Genomic DNA, 15,000 nt, shown 5'->3' with positions numbered 1-15,000 from the left:
TTTATGTAAGGACATTCTAAAGAGTGTGTTTTGGCTGCTCTCCCTCGGCTCTGAAGCTGCAACAGAAACCACTGTGGTGTCAGTTAAAGGGGAAGCGTCTATTTTTACTCTGACAAAACAATAAATAAAACTCTTAAAGACCAAAACAAAATTATTGATGCTGCTAATGAGGTAGAAAGCCGAAGCCTGACATAGTCCCTCCATTGTTGTCCAAACACTCGAATCGGTCCCTCCAGGATCTCGCAGCATTTTCTGTGATTGTTGCGGCCGAAGGTTTCTGATTTTGTGACAGCTTTTCAAAAAGATGCAATGCAAGTGGCTGTTGATGTTTTGAGGCTCCTTCTTCTGTTTAACACACGACACATCCTCTGTGAGCGACTGGGACAAACAAAGCCATCTATTGGCTGAGCTGTTTGTCTTCTGATATCACGTCCGGTCGATTTAAGTTTCAAGATGCCAAAAAAAAGTGTAAAAATTGAATGATATCGAAATCAATGTCCATGAAATGCTCATTTCACACTGCACATGCTCATAAAGATGCTAATCCAAATGTGCAAGGGAGAGTCTGCACGCTGTTTATAACATTTACGCTGCTCTTCACGTTATTTCAGCTGCTGAAATAAAACAAAGGATAAGACACGTTGTACAATAACTATCTGAAATCAGGCCGACACAAACATCACTAACGCGTACGTAATACACCTTCCGATGATTGACAGGCACTGCAGACCTCAGGGATCAATATATATCAAAGAAGTCCGTTTGGTGACGTACATGACTTCAGGGGAAATATGATGATGTCAAATTTGCAGAGAAGTTGCGGCACTTGGCCAAAATTGCAGGTCAAGAAACAGTTGTGGCAACTTTCTGGAGGGACTGTTTAACGAGCCAAGCTGTTCACAGAGAGATGGCTCACAACAATCGACAATTACATGGCAACTAATTGAGCTAACTGACATTGATTTTTGGCAACAATGAACCCTAGAAGTTCAAATGTGTAATCAAAAAAACACCTGCACCATCGACTCCCGTCTCAAAACCATTTGAACTCTGACAGATTCACATCCAAGAGCAACAATCCTCCTGTTGTGACCATTATTCATGCTTTACACAACCCTAAAAACAAAGGTAAACATCCACATAAACGATCACGCATCAAACCATAGATGTGCAGCGTCAGGCTTCCTGAGCTCAGGTCCGTCATGTCTGCACGCCTGAGAGTCTGGAACAGATAAGAAATCTCGTACAGCAGTCTGAGGAGCAGCATTTCCTGAAGATGCTCTTTAATTAAGTTCCCACAGGGAGGCAGTTAGCGTGGTCGGGGTGTGTAGCATTAGCTCGTCCTGTCCTGACTCACTTGTCCTTATTTCTGCTTTGTTTCTGGCATTCTTGTGTGTGTGTGTGTGTGTGTGTGTGTTGCTCTTGTGTATCCTGCACGCTCTCTGTGCACACACTGTAGCCAAAGGGAACAAAATAGAAGACTTAGTAAAAACATCGTTCTCATGGCGACCAGGTTTCATTCAGCGTCTGGTTTCCATTTGAGTCCTTTAATTGGGGAGAATGTCACAATCAATGTTTTGCTCTGGATGCAGAGAGAGAGACGACCTCCCGCCTCAAGTTACCCAAGCCAAGCTCTGCATCCACTGCCATAAAAACACACACACACACACACACACACACACACACACACACACACACACACACACACTCACACACTGTAAGATTTAGAAGCAGGGTGCTGAATTCCTGCAACTGGGCAAGACCTGCACATGTGCACACACACACACACACACGGTCTTAAACACACCTGGCAGAGTATGACAGGGTAATTTCCAATGAAGTGTTTATAACAGAGAGTCAGGTTTTTAACATGAGCCACATCTCGCTGCCTGCGCCTGCCAAGAGGCCCCTCCGTCCAAGCTGCACTTAGCCAAGTAGAACAGGAAGAGAGGGAGACGGAGTATGAAAAAGAGCGAGGGATCAACAATCTTTATTAGTGCTTTACAAAGATCTACCAACCTCTGCGTTTAATATACGAGCCTGTGCGCGATATGCGACGAAAACCCGAACAGCGGTGTATTATTTCAGGGTGTGTGCTAAGGTAACAGAGCGGCCCGAACTAAAAGTAGCTCTAATTATGAACTATGTGGCAGGGGAGGAGACGAGTGTGTGTACAGGCTCAAGGTTAAAGACGCTATTACTCTGGGAGGTACAGCTGGCTGCGGTGTGGAGGTAGACGCTTCATTCATCTCTGGGGCCGGCCTTGATCTACTCCACCACACAGTTACCAGCTCAGCTGAAGCAGCAAACACTGCTGCACACAGGAACCAAGGAAACCATGGGATAAACACGCTGAAGCGTATTAGCAGAGGTAGCAAAAGTTCGCACTTATTTTTTTACTAAAGTAGAAGTGCAGGTATTAAAGAGGAGACTCTGGTCAAAGTAGAAGTACTGATGTTTCCTGCAGTAACAGTGTAAAGTCCAGGCTGTGAAATGTTCTCACATTTCTGCGCTAAGCTAACTGAAGCTCACCTTATATATGAGAGTCTATCTAACTTAAATCATTGTACCGCCGAATCAAAGAACAATATAGTGAAAACAATGAACATTAACTTTGCTCTGATGTGTAAATCAGTTGGATGGGGAATGTCTTGCTGCTCTGAATCTCGTCGGCCATGTTGGCTGCTTCACTTTCACTCTTGCTGCTAGTATTCTCTAAAGGCTCTTGTCCTGCTAACTTTTAACGGCTAACTACCATTAAAGTCGAGGTGAAATGAAAAATGTTTTAATCCTTTTAGATCACATCCCCGGTAATATTGTGCATCTATTTGACAATATAGGCCAAAAAAAATACATTTCTTCGTATTCTTGTATCAAAATCCGATCATTTTTTCTTCCGGTAAAACTAAATATCACGTGTGCTTACGAACGCAAGTAGCAACCAATTTCAACCAATAATATCATGACATCCACCTGTCAATCAATCTGCAACATTTAGCCGCAGAGCACCAAGAACGCGCGGTCAGTTAGCTAGCTACTGCGCTGTGGAGAACGTCTGTCTACGCCCACTTCTCAACGATCAAATCAAATCCCTCCAATGATATGTCCCGCCTGCACGTCCTGTTTCACTCTGAAATACGCCACGATACGGAAGCTAGATACTAGATTACTAGATATAAAGTAATAGTTCATCTTCAAGCTGGCGGGCTGGTTTGCCTTTGTAGGTCGTATGAAGGCAACAGTGTTTAATTAAGTCCATTTCATACCACTTAAAAACTCCTCACAGCTCAAGTATCTGTACTTCTGTCCAACTGTTACTTCTCATCTCTGCGTCTTGAAGTCTGAATCTCACATAAAAATGTGCTTTCAGGTACGTGTTACTGTAACTGCAGAGAGGATGTAGATGTTACAGTGACGGCTCATTTCTGCCTCACATTATTTCTCTCTCACACTCATCCACAGGGTCAGACATTCCCACACTTCAATATTTGTGTAGCTGCTCGCCAAACTGACCAGAGAGAGTGTGTAAGTGTGTGTGTGTGTGCCAGAGTGTGATACAAGGATGGAAGGAAAGAGACGGGGTGTGAAAACGTTGATGAAAATCCTCCCATTAAGAGCGCTGGAGGCCGACAGAGGAAATAAACAATCATCTGTTCCCACTCTGCCGCTCTAATTTCTCTCCTCTCAGACCATCAGTACGTTTGGCACACTGAGCACGCTCCTGGAAGTAATCATGAAATCACATCAACTCGACTCACCGGTGAGTTCCTGCAGCAGCGGGCTGAGGTCGCTCTCTCGGGTGATGACCAGGGTGAGCGCTCCTATCAGCTCCCTCTCCAGCTTCTCCAGCTCCTCCTCCTCCCTGTCCGGGTCTGAAGGCCGGGCCTCGTCAGCGAGGGAGTACAGGTAAACCAGCAGGAGGATCAGCTCATCAGGACCGCACTCATCCTCCCCGGACCTCGACCCTGAGGCCGTGCTGTCCTCGCCTCCTCGGGGCTTCATCAGGGGCAGCAGCTGCCTCAGCACAGCGGGGAAGTCAGAGTCTCCCAGAGCCTGTGACACAAAACAAACAGACACATAAAACATGGAAGACAGGCGGTTAGTGAGAAAACAAGAACATATGCACCATCTACAGAAAAGTAAAGGTGCCTTTAGGTCGATCTTTCCTGTCCGTAGCGCATAATGTAGTCTGACATGGATGTTGATTAAAGGGGAAGTCCAACAGTTTCAGTCAAAGTCATTAAAAAGTGTTTCGAGGTGATGGAGAGTATCTTCTACTGCATGTGTGAAAAGTTAAATAAAGTCTTTGCTGTCTCCAGAGGGAGCGACATGAAGACTGACTCCTCAAGTGATGTCATCTGAGGCAGCATTACGTGGGCCGAAGACTACAAGTCTGAAGATGACAAAAATCATCTAAGTTAGAAAGTTGTGAGCTGACCCGACCTCCAGCACACTGCTTAAATGTTTGACCACACTGTTAGCAGTTGAGTGGGATTGTGGGTAATGTAGGAGACAGGTTTAGACCAGGAAGAAGAATGCAGGGAATAAAAAAGAACATGGGGTCTTTTTCAATGCAATGCACAGATGGATTTTTTTCTAACCCCCCATCTTACTTGTTTTAAGATTATTATTTTTTTGGCCTTTGGCTTTATTTATAGGACAGCTGAAGATAGACAGGAAATGTTGGGAGTAGAGCGTGGGGGATGACATGCACCAAATGATCGGCAGACCGGGAGTCAAACCTGCGATCAGTGCGACGAGGACTGTAGCCTCTGTACACGGGGCGCCCGCTCTACCGACTGAGCTAAACAGCGCCACCATCATGCTTGTTTATCAGTGTTTGTCAGAGGGAGGGTGGTGTTGGGGCTCAGAAGGAATCTACTAAAGGTTTCTGTGCTGAAGAGAACAGAAAAGATGTTCATGCCATTTGCACAGGTAGGGCAGTACAGGTACAATCTGTGTGCGTTTTCCTCGAGTCAGCTTTAAAAGAAGAGAGAAGAGCATCAGAATAAATGAACTAAATTAAAATAGAATAAAGAACAAAAAGTTTACACTATATAATACACACTTTCTAAAGTAGACGCTATATAAAACAATAAAAAAAATAGAGGTACTCTTATCCTATGAAAACTCACATCTGTCATTGCACAGAACAACTGCACAATGTTTAAAGCAAGAAGATCTGAAGACGGGGAACAAAAGCTTGCAATCTTCTAGTCCTCTTTGCCGACTCGATTTGACTGCACATACGCAAACGCACCGATGTTTCACAAAGGAGTGGAGAGGCTGCTGTATAAGATGTTCCTATGACGGTGAATCTAAATATTGTGCCCTGAATTAATTCCACAATCGATTGATTTTTAAAACCTGTCCATTGTGAGCCCGACAATCTTTTCACTTCTAAATAGGTGGAGCTCTTCCACAGAATTAGCTCAACATGTTGGGAAATTCGTTTTTGATTTGCATAAACGTTTTATCTCTTTTGTTTAATCCAAACAAAACAAAAATAAACTACATGTTGATTAATTAAATAAGTATCTGCTCAGCCTGTTTGGGTCCGACATAATTAAAAATGACCTTTTCATTAGTCTCCATCTTTATTTACTGGCGTCCTTCTGACTGTTGCACAAATAGTGTCAAATTAAGAGCTCAGTGTGAATGAGCTCATCGTTCCATTAGCTAATTTTACAGCTCTGAGTGGTTGAGGTAACGCTTCATTCTGTTTCTGTCTCTTGTTCTCTCTCTCTTTATCGCACACAAAAACATTCACAGATTCAGGGCGACGTTGAGGTGCAGTGACCTGTTTCTGTGAGCCGGTCTGAGCGGCTCGGAACAGCCCCTCATGATGGCTGCTCTGTCGTCCGACATGCTGTGGATCACTGGACCGTTTACAGAACAGAACACTGGCCGCTCTCACAACAAGGCTGAGCTCATAGGCCTATAAAACAAGGGTGTGGAGATAATCTATCCGATGAAGTGAATGAGAAAGAGGGCTGAAAGGAGGACAGAGAGGAAAAACAGTCGCGAGAGACTGTGAAAATAAAGTTAGGAGAGATACGACAAGAGGAGCTGATTGTTGACAGAGGACAGAAGAGACACAAACGCCCCTGTGGATATGTTTCATTTTAATGAGGGGTTCCTCCATGAAGAGCTTTATGTTGGAGACAAACAGGCTCTGAGAACGAGGGGCTCTGGACCCTGTGTTGGGCCCACTGGGGGGATCCTGTGTCTGACCCAGTAGAACTGCGCACCGAGCCAAAGATGCAACACGATCAGAGCCAGAGACCCGGAGCCAAACCACAGAACCGACTGACTGTCCCTCGTGAAGACGCAGCCGGGGGGACGTTTTTGGAAAATCACTGTGTTTGCAACACGAGGTCCCGTCTCTGTAGATGTGTTCGATTACATTAATCAGAAGTTAAGTGTTTAAAAACACTGCTGAAGGTGACGTCTGCATCACTCACATCCTCCCATCATCCTCTCTCTCTCTCTCCTGCTGGTCTGTTCACTCCAGCAGGGCCTCCTCCCCGCCTCCGACCCCGGCCAACCGCTCGCCCCTCGGGACCGTTCAAACACAATCTCAGCACACATTTTTCTCCTTAAACATTGTGAAATCAAATACCTCTCAGAGTCGCACTCGTTCAAACTGCCAAACAATGTTCGGGGATCTTTCCCCCGCTCACTCTGCTGCTGGACGGCACCGAGGAGAGAGAGGGAGGACGTTAAGGGCCTCTTGGTGAAATGCAAACAGTTCAGCACTTTCTCTTTCATCTCTCACTTCACAACGGCTGATCACATTCACATCTGTCTGAACACGTCCTGGAGGACCTTCATATGATCCCTGGGTTTTAAAGACGCGTGCCACTGTCAACTAATTACATTTTCATTCTGACCTGAGCTGGCTGTAGCTTCAACCGCAAAACTTTACTACCAAGCTATAGACAAGCCAGACACAAGCAACAGCAGGCTATGAGCTCCTTGTGTGTTCATAATATCAAATGAATGCATGATGAAAACAAGAGTGAAGAACATCAATTTAATTTCCCCTGCCAACTCAAAGAGCTGCAAAGTTTACAGGTTTTAAGAGGAAGCAATGGCCGCCCCTTCCTCTGCCTAAAACACACCTTTACCATGTGTCCTTGGCGTGTTGGAGCCCTCAGGTGTCCTTGGCGTGTTGGAGCCCTCAGGTGGGCTCAGTCTGCAGCAGAACAGCTGCTTCCTGTGTCGGTCTGAAGCAGATATTCACGCTGATGGAAAGTTCAGTGACTGTAGTGTTAGTTACGTCTCCTCTCGCCGTTCCTCCTCTACTCTGCTACTCGGGAACAGAACGCTGCAGGAGCCCCATTGGTCCACAGAGCTGTCAATCATGAGGCCACACCCCCTTTGTATAGCATCAAAGAACTAATTACAAGTAAACTTGTCAGAAAAATGAACACTTGGACATAAATCAGCATGATAAGAACTAACTATAATGACAAAAACCATGTTTGAGAAAAATGTATTTGACGTGTATTTTGATTTTATAGTTTGACTCATGTCCCATCTGTTAACATGGAGGAGGCGGGCTTTATGACCTATACTGCAGCCAGTCAGCAGGGGGCGATTGAAAGGGTTTGGCTTCACTTTGAGGGAGCTGTCATGTCAGCCATCTTTTTATACAGTCTGTGGTCTCAACCTTTTGGCACATTAAGCAGTATCCCCATGTTCTGTTTGATCACACGTTCACTCGGTGTGTGCTGTGGTGTCTGTGAGTTTAGACCAAAGACTGTATATATAGATGGACGACATGGCAGCTCCCTAAAAGTGAAGCCAAAACATTTCGGGCGCCCCCTGCTGACTGGCTGCAGTATAGGTCATAAAGCCCGCCTCCTCCATGTTAACGTTAACCTCAGACCAACACAAAGAAGCTGTTCTGCTGTTAAACACGCTGGTGTGCGGGATCCTTGCTGTTTTTCAGTAAGTTAAGTGTGCGTTTTGTTTAGCAGAAGTGGCTACGGCAGCACCATGTCTGAAAAGAAGGTGTTGTCACTTTAACTTTCTGTGTCTGTCTGTTTCACGAAGACATTGTGGAAATTGCGCCGCCATCCAGGGGCATGTCCACCTCTTTCCATTGGAAGCCAAGATGGCAGCCAGTGAAGGGTTAAAGAGTCCAGCGTTCCCCGCTCAACTTTCAACAATTATGAGTCCATCACTCAGGGATTTAGAGATGAAGGGTGAAAGCTTCCCTCTTTATCTTTTTATTTTCATCATTTCATGAATTCTCCGATTTTTAGAGACCACTTGGGGGTAATGCGAACCCCCCCCTCCAGCGGCCTTGAAAGGTTTTCAGTTGCCAGCTAACAGCTCTGGGCTTATTCTGTTGCTCACTGTTTTGGTCTGTATAAAAGTCAATTTAATTTAATCAAATTTGACTTGTCTTTTCTGCACTTGGAAGAATGTCATATGAAGCAACACATAACTTGGAAAAATGAATCTTGGAAATGAAACTTGAAATTGAAGCTAAAAACTCGTCATCATTTATTCCCTATAATATCGATTTACTGTCAACAAACTGTCTGGTCGTCTCTCTTAGTTAATGGCACTTTAGAACTATTTTTATCTCTGCACCGTATACACCTCCCTTACCCTTGTGTGCAGGCCGTGCACTCTGCAGTGTGTTTATATGTTTTGACATGTGAGAGGAAGCATGCACTGTAACTGGGTCCCTTCAGGAGATCTATAAAAGCTGCTGTCAGCCGCACGCCACGGCGCCAGAGCAGGAAATGGAGGTCTTTGCTAAAGAACTGAGACTGAGCTGAGTGAATCTGAGCGGGAGGACTGACTAAAACTCTTTCCAGCTCTGAGGCTGAACCCAACAATGCCCGACTCACAGCGCTGGCACTCAGGCTCACTGGAAAGGTAAAGTACTGTACACCTCTGGGAACGCAGCGGAGCAGAATACAGCAGGATTTCCACACCGCTCTGGATAACACAGTCAGAATATTCAGCTCACGTATTACGTGACTTATTTCTTTGGATTCATTTGACCTTTGCAGGAGCTGACTCTGACAAAGAGCGCAGTATTGAATGTTGGACTTTGTTCCATCTGAACCACAAACAACATTTAAGTACTTCTTACAGGTTTACAGATGAAAGCATCGATAATAAATGCTTTAAATAAGTCCAAGCAAATATTTTGTTTCTGCTAATACCAGCATTATTCAGGTTAGCTTGTAAGGATATCTTTCCATCACAGCATTCATCAAACTTTTAAAAGCACATCTAACTTTCCCCCCCATAAAGATCACCTCCATGACAGTTTGTAAAAGTCTTTTACACAGGCTAAATCCATGAGGCGTTTAAGGTCCTCGGTGCGGATGTAGAAGCCGTGCTCGTGGCCCGAGCAACAGAATCACTGCAGTAATAACAGGAAGCAAAGCTTATTATTACACAGCATTACTAAATGCACCGGTCCTGCTGCCATACTCTAATGTGACCATTACACACAATTATACAATAACAATGGCATCGCTCTGTCAAAACAAAGCTAATTTTAGGGCTCGCAATTACTCAAATAAAGTCATTACTTTAAACTTCTTGAGATCATGACACAATATTTCCCAAAGAAAAACTGACTCTGTTTAAAAATAACGAACATAACACTTCTTTGTTCGCTAAATGGGCGCAGCTGATTGGCTGAGGCCTAAATTTGCTGGTTTATTGGTGTATGTCTGAAGCATCAGCGGCTGCACGCTCGCACCGATCATAAGCTCCCTCTCGTTTTACGCTCTGCTTTGAATCTGTACGCCAGTGATTGACAGATTACTGTTTGGCAATGCAACCATCATGGGGTCCATAAAGGCTCTATTTCGCCCAATCACAGAGCCGGGCCAAACTCCGCCCCTGCCCGGCACAGCCTGAACAGGAAACCAGCTCCAGATGCAGACCCTGGAGGAAGGTGAGTGTTTCAGATGCAGCGCAGCGAGCTAACCAGAACCAGGCCTCGGTTCCCTCGCTCGCTGCCTGCACAATGAACCTTTTTCTGGGCCTGAGGGGAGGGGGGAGGGGCGGGTATTTGGAGGTGGGGGTCCTTGAGGGAGCGGGAACAAAGTTGGCTATAGGTCAGTTGTTGTAGTCAACATAAGACACCTCGGACGGGAGTCACCTTACATGAATGTCAGACAGTCCATCACTACAATACCAAGCACAACACTCATTTGCATTCTTCTGGGGACACACATGTGCTTCATTAGCAGACGTGTAATCACAGCCAATTTGCATTCACAAATAACAACACGCAAAGCTGGAAGGGAAACAAGCAAACTCCCAAAACACAAAATACATAAATCTTAAAGTTAGAGACCAAACTGAGTCTGAGTCATGTACAGCAAGCGCACTGATTTGTGGAGCAGCTGGAAAACAACAAGTCTGTCTGCAGCCTCAGAGAGACACCATCCTAAACATGTAAACAACAACAAAACTCAGAGCAAACAAACGCTTCCACAGATAGTTTCAGGATGAGTGCAGAGCAGAGACACACATGCTCAGCGTGATGACAATCTGAGGACCGGTTCACCGGAACAATTCTGTTTATTAAAAGACGGAAATTCACCTCAAGATGAGCCAGAACGGAAAAATAAAGTTTATCTCTGGATCCTTTTTACAACCATTATTCTGCCTTGTGTGAAAGGTGCGGACGGATCAGGTCGTTAACAGGAGGAGCGGAGATGTGACTCTAAACACAAAGAAGAGCACCTGAGCACACACTTATTCTGAACGATGACGGATCTACAGTTCATCAAAAAACTGAACTCCTCTGGCTTCAGTCCTCTCCCTTTCTCTCTCCCTCATCGTTCATGTTGTCAGCCGGCTCAAACAACAAGAAAGTGTTTTTCTCTGCACAAAATATTTAACATCTGACAAATTGAAGCGGTTACCTGTCATCTTTAATATCCTGTGGTGTGCTCTCTGCTTTAACGCTGTCATCCTGAAGGTTTTCATAAAGCCAAGCCATGTTTTTGATGCTATTCATGCAGGAATATTGTTCTGCAGTCGTATTTCAATGTTTTATATTCAGTTATAACATTACTCTAAATTATTTTTATACTTAGTGGCAGAATCTAAGGCTGCACGGTGGTGCAGTGGTTAGCGCTGTCGCCTCACAGCTAGAAGGTTCCTGGTTTGAATCCCGGTTCAGACGTAGTGGGCCTTTCTGTGTGGAGTCTGCATGTTCTCCCCGTGCATGCGTGGGTTCCCTCTGGGTACTCTGGCTTCCTCCCACAGTCCAAAGACATGCTCATTGTCCATCTCTATAGCTGTGTTTCAATTCAGGGGCTGCATCCTTTGAAGGACGCGGTCTACGGAGGATGAGTCATTTGTAGCCTGTGTACACCACTAAAGCCGAGACGGTCTGCTCTGCGGAGCATTTCCTGTTTGTGTCACCAGCTGTTCCCACCCTTCCCTCGTATCACCAAACGCTGCTCCTGTCGCCTAGCAACAGGTAGCTCGCAGGCTAACTAGCTAACATAACTAACATCACGTAACTTTATTAGTTTAAAGATGATTTAAAAGTTTCAAGGCCCCTTTCACTCTTTTTAACATTTGTATCTCAGCTATTCGATTGAGCTGAAACAAAAAAACGTTGACATTTAAAGTGTACTCCTCGGCCATCTCTTATGAATTGCTGCGCAATGAATCTTGGGATACGCTGGGCCTTTGAAATGGGACAGCCTTCGATGTGCCACTGCGACGCCTTCAGCCTTCAAATACATCCTTCGAAGGACGCGGCCCCTGAATTGGGACACAGCTGATGTGTCAGCCCTGTGATTGACTGGCGATCAGTCCAGGTGTAACCCCGCCTCTTACCCAATGACAGCTGGCTCCAGCCCCCTCGTGACCCTGAACAGGATCAGTGGTATAGATAATAGATGGATGGTGGAATCCACCACCCGTGTGCTTGATAGAAACAGGAAATACTGCATGCATGTGATCAACATTTCTCCTTCACTGTTACTGCTATTGCGAGACAAACATTCCCACTGCCGGGGCTTCACAGTAAAAGCATTTAACTGATGGAAAGAAGGATGTGCTGATGTTTTCATTGTGAAGCAAACCACAGCTAACCAAACTGAGGCTGATAGTTCAACAAAAAAGCAGCTCAAAAACAGGAAACTACTAAGTTGAGCATTTTTTAAAAGTGAATCAGTTTGAATTGTTTTACAGAATAACAATAAACATGCAGAAGAAGTGGGATGTTGGACAAAGAGCTGCAGATGTCAGAGTCCTCCACATAGTTATTGACTTGACTGAGCCGCACTCGTGTGTGAGAAACTATTTGTGCAGTTGTCAGCACGAATCAGATCACACGTGGAATTATTTGTGACTGAAAGAAGGTTTTTTGTCTGAAAATATGCTTCTTATTTCCACCAGTGACAGCAGACATCCTGAACACACCGGGTCGAGATTCTTCTGGATGAAGGAGGTCTGTCCCGACTCTCTTCCTCTGATGACTCAGCAAAACACTTCACTGCCACAGGAAACAGAGCAGCATTTACTTTACAACAAATCTATTAATACTCAGTAAACTAGGGAATGTACCGAGTCTGCTCGACCAACACTCTGCGGCTGGACCATCAGTCATTAAACTCTTGCTCTTTGACTGATTGATTGATGGACGGGTAGTTGTAAAGTGAGAGATGCAATGATAGACAGCACAGGGGATGGAAAAGCTCTTAAAGGTAAGGTGACCCCTGCTCCGGCTCCATCAGCCTGATGCCTGCTCTGTTTGTGGGAACTCAGAGACATAAATCTTGTGTTTTAAATGAGGCCTGAATTACCACACAGACGGTGAGCCGGGTCTGCTTTGTCTCTGCCCGGCCGAGCGGCCTGCTCACAGAGCTGCTCGCTGGACTGTCGGCAGGGAAATCAATGGACTCCCAAACACAGAGACACAGCTGAAGGTCGGCCTGCCGGAGGAGGGATGGACGGGCAGCTGTCTGACTGTCGATACTTTTAAAAGTGCTCAGCAGCCCTTTCACCTTCTATCCTCTTAAACTCTACAACTTCCAAGGCAGCCATTTTTTTCTTTACCATTATCAAGTTTGCAATCTAAGAACTTTGTTGAAATAAAACCCATGAACTTTAGGAGCCGGACTTTTCCCATCCATCCATCCATCCATCATCTGTACGGCTTATCGTGATCAGGGTGGGGGGCTGGAGCCTATCCCAGCTGTCATTGGGCGAGAGGCGGGGTTACACCTGGACAGATCACCAGTCAACACAGGGCAGTTTGTGGAGCATGTCTTTGTTCTGTGGGCCGAAGCCAGAGTACCAGGAGGAAACCAACCACGCAGCCAGCAGGGAACGTTCCCATAACATCGTCTAACATTACCAACAAGGTCTAACTAAGTTTGAAAGAAAACGTTTTAATCTAATATTCAAAGAAAGTTTTAAGGATGTTTTTAATTTCAAATAAAGTTCTTCTGACGTTAGAACTTAAACTAAGACAAAACGTTTTAACTGCAACGTTCTGAAGATCTTTTCAGGATGTTATCGAGGCCCCGGACGTCAGAACGCCTTTTATAAAACATTTGCTCAAAGTTAGTTAAAAACAAAGGTAGAACATGCTCACTGCAACTGCAGATGTTTTCAGAGAACGTTCTCCTGCTATTAAAAGGAACATTCTGGGAACCAAATAAAAACATTAGCAGAACATAGCACGTAACATTCTCAGAACGTTCTGAGAACAAACATTTCCAGCTGGGCAGGCCCATCACCTGTGAGGCAACAAAACACTGTGTTTATACCTTGATTGGCCATAACAGTGGTACTAACTGTATTCATTATAGATAGCACATCATTTAAGTGTCACGTGTCCTTTAAGAGTCCTTTTCCAGCTCATGACAATGAGCGTCACTCAGGGCTGAACACTTATTCAAAATGTTATCACAATATGGCCTGCTGCGATGTTCAAATCGCAGGAGGCGCGACATTTATTAAAGGTGAAATGTCAGAATGCTTTTTTAATGTAAACTGTGCTGCAGAATTTATCTTTATTTATTTATTTACTTATTTAATGTATTGCTCTCTTTATTTATTCATTTTCCATCAGCAATTAGCAAAAAGTAAAACAGCTGTGGACATCTCATTATTAATGAATTCCTGTAGTTTAAAAGTTAACAACTGTCCCTGAATGCATCATTTTATCTGCGTTGTTTCTCTCCTGCTCTCGTGTGTCAAAGGGCGGCTCGGCTCAGAGCTGCAGGCTGTAATTTAGTCGAGACGTGGGACCCGATCACAGACACAAACACACGGTCCCCGCACGCCGCCACTCAGCCACACGCTGGTCACTGCGGCTGGACGCTGTCTGCCCGGCACACGCTCATCACACTCTGACCTGCAGGACCCCCGCTCCTCAGACGACAGGGATCAAACAGAGCTTTTAATGTGAGAGGGAGCGTTTGCAGTAAACTCTAAGTGTTTGGAAAGATACAGGAATTAATGAAGCTTTATTTTTGCCACAGACGCTGCAACAGATTATGCCGTAAATCACCAGATGAGAGTCTCTCTGCAGCCACAGACCCCAAGGCCATGTTAAACCTCCCGCACTTTTCTCACACTCATGGGTGCACACACACACACACACACACACACACACACACACACACACACACACACACACACACACACACACACGCACACACACTTCCCTCTAATACTGCCAAGGACAGTACATTACATCCACAGCTAATTGACTCAGGAGGCTCCAGCAGGGAGAAAACATCCTGAGGTAAACAGACGGTTTCTAGACGAGGCCGAATGAAACAACCACGATTTACACGACGGGATTCTTCAGCTCTTCACTGCCCTCGACCAGGAACGTTACACGAGGTTACATGACGCACTTTTCTTTTCTCGTATCTGTCCTTTTGTTTCTAATAAAGAAACATGTTGTGTACTATAAAAACCGACCATCTGATTCCAGTTTGAGCCTTACACACGGAGAGGAGGGGGCAGAGGAGG

At 45.1% G+C, this 15,000-nt stretch overlaps 1 protein-coding gene across 1 annotated transcript in view; it reads right to left on the bottom strand.

Annotated features, from left to right (window-relative positions):
• The window catches only part of scfd2 (sec1 family domain containing 2), a 148,461-nt gene that overhangs the window by 74,408 nt on the left and 59,053 nt on the right, over positions 1-15,000 (bottom strand). Inside the window, exon 5 of the mRNA XM_069680209.1 lies at positions 3,759-4,053. Coding sequence (XP_069536310.1) covers positions 3,759-4,053 — 295 coding nt within the window. The remainder of the gene's footprint in view (positions 1-3,758; positions 4,054-15,000) is intronic.

Source organism: Semicossyphus pulcher, unplaced genomic scaffold (genome assembly GCF_022749685.1).
Source record: "Semicossyphus pulcher isolate SPU_LCO1_2020_fin unplaced genomic scaffold, fSemPul1.0.p SCAF_4, whole genome shotgun sequence".
In the NCBI taxonomy this organism is placed as follows: Eukaryota; Metazoa; Chordata; class Actinopteri; order Labriformes; family Labridae; genus Semicossyphus; species Semicossyphus pulcher.
This window is presented reverse-complemented; position numbering and strand designations above follow the sequence as displayed.